Source organism: Alosa sapidissima, chromosome 20 (assembly GCF_018492685.1).
Source record: "Alosa sapidissima isolate fAloSap1 chromosome 20, fAloSap1.pri, whole genome shotgun sequence".
NCBI classification, from domain to species: domain Eukaryota; kingdom Metazoa; phylum Chordata; class Actinopteri; order Clupeiformes; family Clupeidae; genus Alosa; species Alosa sapidissima.
The window spans coordinates 25,738,385-25,753,887 of NC_055976.1; the positions used below are offsets into that span (position 1 = coordinate 25,738,385).

At 39.3% G+C, this 15,503-nt stretch overlaps 2 protein-coding genes across 2 annotated transcripts; one reads left to right on the forward strand and one right to left on the reverse strand.

Annotated features, from left to right (window-relative positions):
- Nucleotides 1-348: 348 nt before the first annotated feature.
- LOC121694711 lies at nt 349-3,324 on the reverse strand. Its single transcript, XM_042075000.1, has 4 exons — nt 3,105-3,324; nt 2,614-2,754; nt 1,611-1,716; nt 349-1,102 (listed from the first exon to the last, which is right to left on the reverse strand). The coding sequence occupies exons 1-4, from the start codon at nt 3,133-3,135 to the stop codon at nt 658-660; spliced, it is 723 nt and encodes a 240-aa protein (XP_041930934.1). The 5' UTR covers nt 3,136-3,324; the 3' UTR covers nt 349-657.
- A 9,293-nt stretch (nt 3,325-12,617) lies between these two features.
- Nucleotides 12,618-14,551, forward strand: LOC121694576. Its single transcript, XM_042074776.1, has 5 exons — nt 12,618-12,802; nt 12,959-13,288; nt 13,426-13,701; nt 14,037-14,153; nt 14,299-14,551. Exons 1-5 carry the CDS (start codon nt 12,649-12,651, stop codon nt 14,403-14,405), a joined length of 984 nt encoding a protein of 327 aa, XP_041930710.1. The 5' UTR covers nt 12,618-12,648; the 3' UTR covers nt 14,406-14,551.
- The last annotated feature ends 952 nt before the right edge of the window (nt 14,552-15,503 follow it).

Sequence of the window (15,503 nt, forward strand, 5' to 3'; positions counted from 1 at the left end):
TGTTATGCGAGGTCTTACAGGCATACATGAACATTACGAATAGACTTGAACTTTAGTCTCTAGACGTGCATTTTTGTGATCTCCCATTGATTGTGTTAGTGGTCCGTTTGACCTGTTTTTCAATGTGTTTGGTTTTGGATTATGTACTACTGTGGACATGTTATTTGGACATCAGGAACATGAAGCACATTCATGACACGTTTGACATTAAACACTGAAACGTTTATTTCACACTGATAGAATACTGCCATCATTGCTGATAATCAAGAAGCTGTACATTTGTAGTGCCTTGAAATAGAAAAAGAATAAAATAAAATAAAAAATGGAAAAAGCATACACAGAGGGCTGTTCCTGGGCATATATTTACAATGTGTCTCCAATATGATATCAGCTACCTCTGACATTCACATTTTTATTTACAAATGTATTAAAAGAAAGAGCTAACAAATAAAGGACATCAGTATGGGCTGTCAAAGTGGACACATTGTAACAAGCTCACATGTCAGAATGACATGTTTTCACAAGAGGCACTAGCATAACAGTCATAGATAAGGAACCAATCAAATAGAACTGTCTAACCACAATCAAAGGGTGGATGATTTCTGGAACATACTTCTCACAACTACATACTACGGAGGGATTGTTTAGATTGTTTCATTACTGAAATTGGTCAAGGACCTCACTAAAGCCTTTGAGAAAGATCAGCTTGGTTGCAAACACAGGGGCCTTGCAGAAGAGGCAGCTGTCATTTTCCTTTAGATATGTTTGCGTGCAGGGGCCACAGCCGGCAACCTGACCACAGCATGCTGTAACAACCACTTCTGTGGCAGGGATGCTTGTGCACATTTTACATGCTAGTGTTTGTCTCAGGCAGGCAGAAATATTTCGAGCAAGGACCATCTCTGACATTTTGGCCTTAAGCTCATTTAAAACTGAACACTGCTGTGCTACTTGTGCTGCGTTTGTATGTACCTGGGTGACAGATACAGATAGCTCATTAGTCTTCTCCTGAAGATGTTCAGACAATTTGGCAGCTGAGTTTTTCATTTCTAGTTCAACTTCCAGAAGGCCATTCAACACTTCGTTGTCTTCTTGGTCGATCCTGAAAGTTATGGCACAATCATTGTGTTAAAAGCAATAAAAGTACAAATTCATTCCATCACTATGTGGAAATGGGATGATTAAGGGATGTTAACGTGTCTGCCAGTGGTGTGTGTGTGTGTGTGTGTGTGTGTGTTGGCTTTAGTGTGAGTTTGAGCAAAACAAATTCTAAGTTGCAAAAACTGAATATTGATCATCAACTGGCATCAATCAACTGTCCTGTAATGTGAAATTCTTAAAGTAATCAAAATGAAAAGGGGCACAATTAATACAAAGTAATACATAACAGTAGCCCAACAGCTGAACCTAACCTCACAAGGCACACAAATTAATCCAAACAAACAACAAACAAACCCCAGTACCCTCATAGGTTAGCTTTATCTGACGGAACACAATTCAGATCTGCACTTTCTTTATCAATCTGCCAGTAAAGACTTGCAAAACAAGGAGAAGACTTGAGTAATACCAGAAATGTCACATCAGAACTAAATGGCAAGTAAATAAAATACCTATTCTTTTTGGTGTTTTTCCCCAATCTTGTGGCCTTTGCTTTGGCTAGGTCCTGGGTCTTTATGGCATAGAGTTTCCTGCTGGCTGTTTTCCAAAACTCTAGGTCTAAAATATAAAACATACATGATAAAGTTGTTATTTAACAAAAACACACATAAAATAGGTTATAGTGAATCTGCATAGGGCATACACCAAATATAGCTATAGACAAATGATCCCCAGACCCTCATGTGGCAGCCAATGTGTTAGACAGCTAACATTAAACATCTATCTAGCTGGCATATTAAGGCCATACTCTTTTGGCTGCACGTGAGGCCAGTTTCATTCATTTTCTATTCCCCATTCAAGTGCTGTCCACAGGGTAAGGCACAGAGTTGGTGTGGCAGCCCTCATCAAGACTTATTTCTACTCCATAGAGATTCTCCAATTTTCCGATATTATGGTTGATGCCATGACTAATACCATCTGTCATGACTAATACCATCTGTAATCTAGCCTGGTATACCAGCCCTTCGTACTTCACTTTGTTTTCTACTGAGGGTTTGGACCTGGTATCATTGAAATGGCCTAACTGTACGTTCAGACTGCAAGCAACACAGGCAACAAGGGCGACGGAAGTAATTCACTTTGTATGGACAAGGGCAACACGGGGAACAAAAGCAACAAGTGTGGTGGGCGACGAAACTTGGGCGTCTTGAGCGATAAAAAAAAGTTAAACTTCAGTTAACTTTATGGAAATGAGCTTTGGTGGACCATCACATCACCAAGAAAAACTGACACATAAAATGCCCAATTCCCATCAGCCTGTAAATGCTTATGAAAGTGGCTTTTTGATAAAAGGCACTGTTTGAAGTATGCTGTATACAGTACAGTATACAGTATATTATTTCCATTAAAATGATTATTCAGCAATATCAATGCTTTGTTTTTATTTCATAGTCGTGTGTTAGACAATACATATCTGAAACTGTTGAATAGTGGTGTACATTTAAACTGACATACCTCTGGTTTCTGCTGTGTCAGCAATGGCAAGGCCTTTGCTGTCGCAGATTGTGAAATCATCAGCGGAATTAAGGTACTCCTTCACCGTCTCCCCCACCACCTGAACACCATGGCCCTCACAGATGGTGACATGGACGGTAGCTGCATAAAATAATAAAAGAGAGAGTTCACACTAGATGTGTAAGTGGCTCTTCAGTTTCCTTGTCAGTATCAGGTGGTTAGAGTGGGTGGCATGGCACCAAGCAACCTACACCACATCACTAGTCCTACATATGCAGTGTATATGCCCAATTTAAATTTCTTTATGACCCACTCCCCTCAAAAGCATGTCATTCACCTACATTTGCATACCCCTGCACAAGCTGAACCAACGTTCATCACGTTATACAGAACTATCTATATTTTTGTGACAGATATGCTTATCCTCAATTATCTCTGAACATTAACCAGATTGACTACTGTAAATTACATATGAATTTTCAAATACATACTGTATGGTGAAATCTTCCCTGTATCTTCCATGTCGGCAACATAGATCTGCTTTCGTACAGTGTTCACCCTGTGCCGGGGGTTTTGGAAGGTGTTTGATGGGTGTACGAAAGGATTGTGACTGCCCCTCCTTGAGCGAGGAACGGGAGGGATCGGTGTAGATGGCAAAGTAACACCTGCCAATTCTGTTTCTTTTCTTGTTCCTAATACAGAAAATGACCCCTTGTTCCTCATTAGCATGGTATCAAATTGCCCATTGTGATCGGGGAAAAAAGTTTCCCTTGTTATATCGTCTTGGAGGTAGACGGTATCTGGCTCCACCTAGAGAGACATAAGAAATATGTTGGATTAGTTTACGTGCTAATAGAGTATTGAACTAACCACATCGATATCCGCTGCCAACCCCAGGACCACAACTGTTATGCTTAAAATCGACTTTTAAGCAATATAACAGTTGTGGTCTTGTGGTTGGTAGCGGACTCGCAACATTCTGAAGTGTAAAACAGACTTGTAACAGACATTACTCCTTCAACGCCCTAATAACTGGCCAGTAGGTCCTACAGAGAGGAAAGTCTCTGGCTTCATATGCTATCCTTGAACAAGCATGTTGCACTAGCTAGCCTACCATAGGGTAGACCAGAGCTACATATCGTTCTTTGTGTTATACTGGCCCTGGAGCAATTTAAACATGTAGATCGCCTTTAATTAAACGGTCAGTTAAATACATTTTAAATACATATTAGGGTTTAGTTAGCACCCTGGCTAGCCCTTGTAGATGCTATCACTAGCTGCCAGCACTTCCATTCACACATTAAAAAAACATCATGTCGCTAGATTTATTCAAAGGCTTACTTTAAAGATCGCCTCCAGACGGTCCCTTGATATGTCTCGGGCTGTAAGTGTGACACGCTGGGCCCCTTGGTGTACATTGAATTGAATAAAGTGCTGATAGTCCATGACTGACTGACCCGTACCACACTTGCGATCTTGGTCCACCCGCGCAGTTGCACACCTCATGACCAGAGAGAGATCTGCTCTAGCCATCCGCCCCACCCCATCCAAGCCTCCATCCAAGCCTCCCCTTCATTGGTAATGGACCAGTCCAGGTACGAATTTAAAATTCAAAACATATAATTTACCTATTTCTTATAAAGGCATTTTCCACAGCAAAAAGCATGACTACAAATCTACAAACATTTTAAAAAAATCTAACTCTTCACTTGCCGAGTACACCAGAAAAATGAAAAATTGAAATGACAACTCAATTTTCGATTTGTGTCAGAAGGTGGGGCAAGCGGAACAATGCACTGCAAAGCGTTACACGGACCGGCACGCTACCTTGTTCTGACCGACCATCAATGTGAAAGTATTGCGCGCTGGAGTTAGGGTATCTATGTATCATGCAATTAAATCACCTCAGACACACACAAACTTCAATAAAGTGTATGCAGTAGGCCTACATGTTTTGCAGTAATGGTTGTAGACAGGGTTCTAAATGAACTTTTTTGATCACCAGCCAATGTGGCTTGTAACTTTCTAAAGTTACTACAGATGAGTGTCACTCAGGGGCGTCGCTAGCTATTGAAAACATTCGGGGCTATAGCCCAGAAGTTAGAGTTATTTTTATCCGGGGGTTCGGGGGTTTCTCCCCCGAGAGATTTTGAAAATCGGGCTGATGAACATGAAATTTTAACCTACTTTGAGAATGAAAAGGAAGGCCAATCGTAATGACTCACGTCACGTCATTCCGAATATTTTGATGTTTAGTGTAAGGAGAACGTCTCTTCTGCCAAAGTGCACCACATACAACACCCAAAATATGACATTAAAATAGCCTGTAGAATAAACATCGTCATGCACCTCTGTCAAGTGCACAGGTGTGAGCGTTCCTCTCGGGATAAACATTTGGACGTCATCACCTTCAATTAATGGGCTATGGGTGCCTTGAAAGCAATGCATTTGGGTTGTGTATCACGAACTTTTGCCCAAAGAAAAAGTTCCATTCTGTCAAAATCAAGCCCAGCATGCATTGCTTGGAAGCACCCTCAAACGAGGTCAGGTTTACCATATTTACTGCACATGTGACCATGATTCAATAGTAAATCACGATATATTGAAACTGCAGTCTTGTTTATTACCACGATGTATTTCAAATGATCACTGAAAGTATAATATTGGACACAATTACTGGATTGGCAAGGGGAATAGCTTGATGTTAGGAATTATAGCCAAAGTCCGTCTCGCTCCTCATTCATTCAACTCTGCTCAACTTTTGCCGCTTGCTCCGCTCAACTCGCTGCTGAAGGTCACATTCGACCGTTTCTTGGAATCATACCAACGTCAGTGAATGAATAAGTCTGCACTGCTAACCTGTGGTAAAAAAGACTGGCTCAACTACTATACTGTCATGGAAAATATTTTTTTGTTGGTGGTGAAGAATGTGATTCCATTCTACAGAACCAAACGTAAGTTAGTGTCTCTTTCTAGTTATTCAAAGTGTCTTTCAAGTTAGTGAGGTGCAGTGGTAGCCTGCTAGCTAGTAACATCAGACCAGCATTGATCAACGTTGTCTTTGAGGGCTGCGTTTCACGAACCTGAGCTGATCGAAATGTCCTCCTGGGTTGCGGGAGATGATGACACACTGTGAGTTTCCACTTCTTGTCCCTGCTCTGCCCTTTTTTTCTCTAAAGAAACTTCTAATATCCATTTGTCCTTCTGTACACTTATTTCGCTAAGGCTAGTTAGTAGAAGCACGAAACAGCAATGCGTAATAGCGTAGAGAAGGTACTTGAAATTGTAACATTTTGCAACAAATGATTCTAAACCTGCCCAGATCACGTCAGATTTTCTTGCGCTGCTGTTAATGCACACAATGGACACAAAACACAAAAGTCTCTTCTACGGGGCTATTTATTTCATTCACGATTCGAGTTTTTGTTGTTGTTGTTGACGGCCCATAGATCCGGGGCTATCCCCAGAGAATCCGGGGCTATAGCCCCGAATGCCCAGGTCTAACGACGCGCCTGGTGTCACTGAATGCATTTGATCTTTATTAACATTGTTGGCATCTATATCTATTTCTCTGTCGATATCCTTATCCCCTGCTCCATTCCTCTTCTCGCCCCCATAAGTCTGTCCCAACCACCGCCGCATTTAGTTTAATCTTAACTTAATAAAAATGTGATATCAATTATCATCAACAATGACAAGCCAGCTGGAAGCTGCTACTCGTTTTCTCTCCCACTCACGTGTGCTCAGACGCGTTCTCAATTAAATGCAGTAGCATACAGTGTTGGGAGTAATGCATTAAAAAACTAATGTAATTACAGTAATGCATTGCTTTTTGCTGTAATGGAGTATGGAGAATTCTCAGTAACTGAAGTTACTTTGCTTTTTAATCCAAAATTGAGAAATGCTCAATTGGCACCAGAGAAGATTATCCAAGAATTAAAAAAGTCATCTATGCTAGTCCTGGAATTTGATTGCCTTGTTTAGATGACTGTAGAAAGGGAATTTAAGTTATCTCTGCCATTAATGCAACAGATCTAACATGGTTAGGCTATACTTCTCATTTCAAGCTGTGAGAATAACTAAAATGTTGCTTTTACAGACAAAGATCGTAGCCATTATTCTCAAACTATTTGCATTAAGTCTACACCACTGTAAGTGGAAGTAAAGGCAACCAGCAATGATGAAAACCATTTAAAGTCAACATACAATTTCACTATGGCTATATTTTACTATATTAAGTTGTGAGTGACCTTTGGCATTTGGGGCCTACATTGTCCCATGAGCCATAACTGCAACCATTATATTTTTCTTTTGTTAGCCTTAAGCCTAGCTCAGTCATTATGCCATACCACATCACCTCCTGCCATGTAATGAGCTGCATTGAACACATGAAGATCTATTAAGAACACCAAATCCATATTTCCTGTTATTTTGGTGAAAGTAATGTAAACGTAGTGTAATGCCTTACAATTCAAAGACAGTAATATTGTAATGTAACAAATTACTTTGAGAGGACAGTAACAAGTAATAAATAATGCATTACGCTTTTGAAGTAACTTGCCCAACACTGGTAGCATAGGGCCTACGTTTAAGTTGGATCTTTATAGAGAGGACCCGAAAAGTATCATCTTTATGTAGCATGCTGTTGGTGCATGTTTACATTGTATACTTTCTCTAACAACAGTAAAAAACCGTTTGCAGTCCAGCTAGGCCTACTATTTATTGGCTAATTGTTGCTATTTATTGGCTAAATATTGGTCCCTCCTCTGTCTCTACGCACAGTGCGTGATGCGTGTGGTGGTGGTGATCACTGATCAGGCAACTTTTTAAAACTGATAATTTTCGCCTATACAAGCTTCTCACGTTCCTCTCCATCTTCAGCTATAGACAATAAAATAAACGATCTTGCTGCTTCAGGTTTTGCGGCCTCCACTACATGACATCAGGCTCCCACAAAGGAAATAGGCTAGGGCTAGGTAAACACAATGATCAAATGCAAATGAAGGATCAATATGCCGTTTTCCTATACTGAATTTAAAAATATTTATCGGCCGTTATAAATGCCTATACGATAGTTAAATCGGTCGGGCTCTAGTGTGTGTGTCTGTGCGTGTGAATGTTTGTGATTCAAATTGGAAACAATCAAATTCTTTCTGAAAATTTGAGATTTAATCATCTCAAGGCCCTAGCTTTCTCTGACAACATGCACTGTACCTTAACTGTCCACATGATGAGTATCATTATCACGCTACAAAAAGGAAACCAAAACACATACCACACTTCTGCCGAAAGAGCAAAATGCTGTTAAAAAAAAAAAAAGAACTCAAGACCTCAAGAGGCGCCAGGTCTAGCTGTTCTAACTTTAGTCTGAGTGATGGCTGGTTTACTGACAAGAAGCTTGGTTCTCACACCTTGTGAGATGTTTATTCTACAATTTATTCTTGGTAAGTATACACGTATACTCCTGGGATATTGTTTTTAATTGAACTGTTGACAAAATGATTTATAAATGCCATAATATGCAACAGCATGTCCAGAAAAGAGTAGATTCTTTTCTTCTGTGATTCTTCATTGATAGAGTGATTTACCTAATGCTCTTAATTCTAGCAATAGTTTTGGTATTTTCAAAAAGCGTTTAAAGACTCATCTGTTTATCTTGTATGAATAAATTCTTACAGAGTCAGTTTGTATATGTTTATGGATATTGCTTTTTTTTCTGTTCAATTCTAATTATTTATATTTATTATATTAAATTCTATAGTCAAATTATAGTATTGCTTTTTTTACTTTATTCATATTATTATGACCGCCGCGCAGCGAAGCAGCGGTCATATAGGTTTAGTCAGATTTTTTTTTTTTTTTTTCTTTTTCACATTCCAAATTTCCGTCAAGGATTCCCGGGACACTGAAAGACCGGGGTAGACGAAACTTGGTGGGCATGTAACCCCATATGGTTAGCATGGAACCATCGTTTTTTGTTTTGATCTGTAGCCCCCCCCGCTGTACTGGATCCCCCGAAAGGAGGGTAGGGCAGACACAGTTTTCTGTGAATATTTTGAGAACCGTAGGGCCTAGGATGACCAATTTTTTCCATATGTTTGCCTCCAGGGGTCATGTTAACCCATTCCATGTGCACACATGTGCATAAACAGATACACACGCACACACATACATTCACAGTAATCATACGTATGACACATACTCACACAGTAGACATATGTACGCATGCATGCACATGCACAAACACACATACGCAGGGAAACACACAAGCACGCACACGCACACACACACACACCCACACACATAAACATAAACATGTACACGCACACATCCACACAATTCAAGAATTTCTCAGAATTATGAACAGGCAAGATGGGGGTGGGGTTGTATAAAATGAATTTTACATGTGAAATCTATGAACTAATCATGTTTTGGTACTTGTTGTCTAGCAGATACCAGTGAGAATTGAGTGTGGATAATGCAATTTAGTGAGGCAGTTAGAATCATATAGGCCTTTCAGCGTGATTTATTTTTGTGGAAAAAATGTGCTGGACTGGGCGGCGGTCATATTTTGTACCGCTCTGCGGTACATCTAGTTTTATTTTATTTAGGCTATAGGACTTTACTTTAATATTTTAATATAATGTTTATCAATGACATTGTAAGTCCCTTTGGACAAGTGTCTGCTGAGAACTATAAATGCAAACATAATATGGAAGAGACGTTTTCATATAGCTGCATTAATTTATTTCATACATTTGCAGTTATTGTGACTGAGGAACATCCAACAGTGTCCCAGGGACCAGGTGTGTGATATTTCATCAAATAAAAAAAAAGGGAAATCTGTGATATGTCAAGACCATATAAATGCATTTAAATGTATTATTATGACCGCCGCGCAGCGAAGCGGCGGTCATATAGGTTAAGTCAGATTTTTTTTTCTTTTCTTTTTTTCTTTTTCGCATGGCCAATTTTCCATCAAGGATTCCCGGGACACTGAAAGACCGGGGTGCACGAAACTTGGTGGGCATTTAGCCCCACAAGGATAGCATGGAACCATCGTTTTTTGTTTTGATCTGTAGCCCCCCTGTTGGACTGTAGCCCCCCTGTTGGTCTTAAGGGGACATGTCAACCCATCCCATTACCACTCAATTCATGTATAGCGCCACCTAGTTAAAAATTAAAAAGCAAAAAATTAGGTGTTGTAATCACAATATCTCTGGCTGACATGGTCAAAACTGCACGAAATTGAAAGTGTAGGATCATTATGACACCCTCTGAATGCCTGCCAAGTTTCGTGCACTTTCGTTCATAGGGGGCCATACAATTAATTAATTTATGTGTACATTTAGTGCACCAACAGAGTTTTCTGTGAATATCTTGAGAACCGTAGGGCCTAGGATGACCAATTTTTTGCATATGTTTGCCTCCAGGGGTCATGTTAACCAATTCCATATGCCACATGTGCATAAACAGATATTCACACACACACATACTTTCACAGTAATCATACGTATGACACATATACACACAGTAGACATATGTACGCATGCATGCACATGCACACACACAGGCACACAGACCAGCAGATACCCTGACTTTGCTGAATTACTGAAGCTAAGCAGGAACAAAGTAGGAAATTAACACAATTTGACAAGCATGACTTATTTTTGTGGAAAAAATGTGCTGGACTGGGCGGCGGTCATATTTTGTACCGCTCTGCGGTACATCTAGTTTATACCAGTTTCCACTAGGCTGTAGGACAACTGAAACAACACAAAATAAACAGGGCCTGTTACTGGGAATATTTTATTCCTGGAGGCTAGGCTACTATCTACCTATATTGCTGGTACATTTTACACTAGAGCTACATGAACTCATGCCCTCTAATGTCTTTAAGTAGCCTATTGTATAGTTTATAGCTTAGTGGCCTTGTGCATTAATATGACTTAATGTTTTGTAGCCCACATTTCTGTCAGTCTACAGTCTTTTAGCCCATCTTTACCAAGGGAACCCTTCCAACGCTCTACTTTGAGAGACCAACCACCACTCATGTTGTCGATGTTGGATTTTGGGCTTCTGACGGAAACTGATCATTCTGACCAACAATTAACATCGATTTGACACTCTTTTGCTGTCCATGTTTGCAAATCATTCATTTAGAAAACATATGTTGCCCTATGTGTTATTGTGCAGTGGGCGATGGCCTTACTAAGTCATCATTACTACCATTATCACAATTAATAAGTCATCATAATAATCATCGTCAGCATGGCATGTCACACATCACTGAGTTCTTGCAAATCACATAGCCTCAACTAGACTACACTCTCCACCACTCCACTGTCCCACTGCTCTGTATGCTTGCTTACATCTCCTCATTCAAATTCAGCGAACTTCAAACTGTTTCTGACATAGGCTAGCTTACTTGCAATATTGCAGGCCTATATTTTTGAAGCTTCTACATTGGTGTTATTTTTGCACAATTGGCACGACCGGCACCGGCTACATCAATTTAACCATTTTGATGCGCTCACAGAATCCTGGCTCTGAGTCAAAGTGGGAGGAGTGGGGCCTGACAAGAGCTGGGAAAATGCCCGGTATGCCAGATGGGCAGTCCGCACTTTCTTGTAAAATCATTTGAATTAATTTAAGAAGAGTTTGACATTTTTTAAAAATGTCTCATCCTGAAAACATGCAAATTTGTCTGCCAGTGTGTTAAGCAAATTTGTCCTAACACAAGCAAATGTGTCTGCCAGTGCATTTAGTACATATGTCATGAGTACATAATATGACTCTCTTAAATTAAGTCAAAATGATCTTTCAAGAGAGCGCTAGGTAAGTCTCTTTATACTAAAAACAATACCAGATTTTTTTTATCTTAATATAATATTAATAACACTGGGTTAGATTTGATTTTTTTGCAGTGTGTGACTGCTTTGAGACCAGACATGGTGTTGTATTTGGAGAATTAGCGCATTGTCTACTTTATTGAACTAACTACTCCCTTTGAAAATGGAATGCACACTATAACTTCTTTAAAAGAAAGCAGTTATAGTATGCAGAACGGGTAGCAAAAGTAAGGGAACGTGGCCTGGCAAGGACACGACCAGTGGAGATAGGTGCTAGAGGCTTTGTAGCAAAATCGCAACACTTGGTTTTCGAGGTCGGTCACTGAAAGGAGATATAAAAAAGTTATCAGAGGCTGCTGAAAAGGCAAAAAAAATGGCTATTACTCACTGGCTACTTGGGGTCATGACTGGAGAATTTGTATTTGTTTGTATTTGTTAGTGCATTAAAGGTAGATAGATAGATAGATAGATAGATACTTTATTGATCCCCGAGGGGAAATTCAGGAGGTTTGGGTCTGTCTGGTATGTTGCTAGACATTAAAGGCCACAGCAACAAAGAGTAATGACCAATCAATTTCCTGGTACTTGCTGGTGTCTTCATCAAGGGTTTGAGTTTGGTTTGGATATGTTTCTGATTCGATCATAAATGGCCACAGCAATTAAGAGGATTGACTGAAGAATTTGCTGGTATTTGTTTCTAGAGAACCCAGTATTGAGGGGGGTGGGTCTGGGATGCCATATATCTCTGTTGAGCCTTCTGGAGGTGTCAGGTACCTAATTCAACGAACCAGTGAAATGCATTTGAAGTCTGTTCAGTTAGAGATGCTTTGTCTGTTCAGTTAGAGATTGCTTTGTTGGTGATTTTGTTTTTGATGATGAATAGGCTTGATTGTTGATGGGACCTGTGGGAAATCCTCTACCTATAGCACTGAAAAGTTAACATTTATCCTGTGTATATCTGGAAAAAATGGCATTTCATTTATGCCCAACCGTTGTCCACATTACAAATTTAAGCAAGTCCAATGAGTTATTTGTTTTTCCAGTGATCCCTGCACGCATTTATGGATCTTCTGCTAGTTTTAAAGTTGGGGAATCCTTTGAGCCATGGTGCAGCACATTTGGATTAAAGGAAGCCAGTGAGCAAGTCTTTGTTTACCTCTGCAAGAATGGAGTTGGTATAGCAATGATTGAAAGCGAAAAAATGGACACCAAATTCACTGTGGGAAACATCACAAAAGACCATACAGCAAACTACAGCTGTATGTTCTCCAGAATGAAACACCATCCCTGCGTGGTGAGAGGCCAGGGGGAAAATTCCATCTCCATCCAAGTGACTGGTATGACCTCTCATCACTTCATATTTGAAAAGTGCAAATATTAAATTGGTTTGTGTAATATTTTGAAAACAAATACATATAAAGAACAGACTGTTTCAGTACCACGCTAGTTGTAAAGGATTACTGACTCCTTTTCTCATGTGTGTGGTTGTGTAGATAGAGTCTACCCAGCAGCCATAGCTGCTAAGTCCATAGTGAGATCAGGGGCAGGAGTGGATCTCAGTTGCTCCTCTACTGATGCGCCCGACACCAGCGTCCTTCTTGCATACCTCTGCAGGAATCACACCATCATCGATGTTCAAATGTGGAATTCTCAGAAGAAACAGGCTAGTTTCCATCTAAAGAGAGTGCAGGGGGGCAACACAGACAGCTACAGTTGTGTGTTGTCAGAACGTCCGCTGGCTGCAGTAGAGTTGGAGACCTGTGGAATGAACTCAGTGTTCTTGCATGACAGTGATAATGTGTTCCAGTTAAGTGGTCTAACATGTGAGTACTTCTGACTTTGTAGTTTTTACAGACAGTGTTGGTCCATGTTCAGCTTGCTCTTTATTTTGAAGCAAACCCTATTTTACAAGCCATGTTGTTATTGATCATTTTCTCATTTCTATTTTTTGTGTAAATAGCAATGATAGCTGTTGATGAGTCCAGAGTGAGAGGAGGGGCAGACGTGCACTTCAGATGCTCCTCCACTGATGCTCCAGACACAGATGTTCTTCATGCATACTTCTGCAGGAATCAGACCATCATTGCCATTGAGATGTGGGACTCTCAGAAGAAACAGGCTAGTTTCTATCTCAGAAGTGTCCAGGAAGACGATACAGGCAACTATAGCTGTGTGGTATCAGAGATACTGTTGACTAATGCATGTGGAAGACATGCCGTTTTCCTGGAAGTTTATGGTGAGTATTTGCAACCAAGGTAATTTGAATAGGAATTTGAAAAGTAACATAGTAAGTTTAACTTTGTTCTGTTATCTGTGAAATCTGCTTTGTTATTAATTGTTCTTTAGTTGTATTAGTAGCTTCTTCAATACCATGATCTATTTTTATTGAGTTAATTTAATTTCCAACAGTTGCTTTTATTTTATTCATTTTTAATTCAATTTTTAATGATCAAAGCAAAACAACTGCAACATTGCCTGAAATGTCCAGTTTTATTTGGGCCTTTGAATTTTCCTGAAAATATCTATTTTGCTACTAAGCTGTTCTTTTTTTGTCTGCACCTATTGTGTTAGAATCTGAGCCTATTTCACGTTGGAATGAGAACTTACTTAGGATACTGTGTTCCATTGGAGTGGTCATAACTGCTGCGTTTATTCTTCTGAACAGAGTTCAATTCTGTCAACAAAGAGGTAATCACTGAAATAAAAAACATTGCTCCTCTAACAACTTTCTACCCTATCTACAACCTCCATGGCAACCAGTGATCCAATTTCATTGTTGCAACTAAAAAGTAGCCCTTTGTTCCTCATATGCATGTTCTGTTTACATATTCAGGTGTTGGTGAAGGAATGACCGAGACTAACCCTGGTGTGTGCATTCCCATGGTATCCCAGTCAGCTTCAGTGCAGAATGAGCCGTGCCATGCTCCACAAGACATTTAATCTGAGTCATGTGATGAGTATGGACCATGTCTGTGTTTCCATCTGTCTGTTCTAAGTAACTCATGTAAACAGCTATGTTAGCACATTTATGTTAGTTTTCACATACTGCTTTTAACCAACTTTGTCTTGTAATACTGTGCCTTCTAAAAAATGACAAATTTATATATGTATATATATATATAGATATATATATATATATATTATATATATATGCAAATAACACATAACAATAACAACATGCATTCTTATATCAGTAATTCTGATGCTGATTCTGCAATAAGTGCAGTTAAAGGCAAAAACACACATAAAACATTTTTTTATATACAGCTATATAAATTCAGGCGTTAAGGGGTTAATGGTAACTCTCATAGAACCAAACAGTCTCACAGGAAGTCAGCTGTCTAAATTTATTGGTGTAGCATCTTGAGTTGCTGTTGCATCTCATCGTCCAACCTATTACCAGACTCTGATCTCACCTCAGCTCTAGGTTTCAGAAACTCAGTGGTTATTATTTAGAACAGTGGTTCTCAACCTTTTTTCAGTGATGTACCCCCTGTGAATAATAATAAGTACCCCCTAACCAGCGCAAAGCATTTTTAGTTGAGAAAAAAAGACTTAAAACAGAGCACTGTGCCATCAGTGTCTAATTTATTAAACTTTGGAACTGATAAACACATACACAACATTTGGAAAAAAAATATTTTGAACATTTTAAATTTTAATAATCCATGACTAAATGTATTGCAAATGATTCAAACTTATGTAGTGAAAACAGTGACCATATAACCATTTAAAACTACTGAAATATAAAATTAATTTTATGAACTTATATTTTCCTGAATTATTTATTAAATAATTGTTTTTAAAGTATTTTTGCATGGATTCTACTTTTTAAATATATGTATATTTTAAAATCTCACGTAGCCCCTGGAGTACCTTCACGTACCCCCATTTGAGAACCACTGATTTAGAAAGTTTCATGTGAGTCAGTGTATGAGAAACTATTTTTTTTCCTTTTGTTTGTGTTACTTGTCAGTTCCTTTTGTGAAACTCCAAAGTGGTCAGGCTTATCATAGTAGAGACATTTCTGTCTCATTC

Bases quoted from the DNA above. Each gene is read 5' to 3' on its own strand.
- LOC121694576 (XM_042074776.1), top strand. From the start codon at position 12,649: ATGATTGAAAGCGAAAAAATGGACACCAAATTCACTGTGGGAAACATC. The intron at 13,289-13,425 runs GTGAGTACTTCT...TTGTGTAAATAG, and splicing joins CCAGTTAAGTGGTCTAACAT to CAATGATAGCTGTTGATGAG. The intron at 13,702-14,036 runs GTGAGTATTTGC...CTATTGTGTTAG, and splicing joins CGTTTTCCTGGAAGTTTATG to AATCTGAGCCTATTTCACGT.
- LOC121694711 (XM_042075000.1), bottom strand. From the start codon at position 3,135: ATGGAAGATACAGGGAAGATTTCACCATACA. The intron at 1,717-2,613 runs GTATGTCAGTTT...TTTATATTTTAG, and splicing joins TGACACAGCAGAAACCAGAG to ACCTAGAGTTTTGGAAAACA. The intron at 1,103-1,610 runs GTATTTTATTTA...CATAACTTTCAG, and splicing joins AAAAACACCAAAAAGAATAG to GATCGACCAAGAAGACAACG.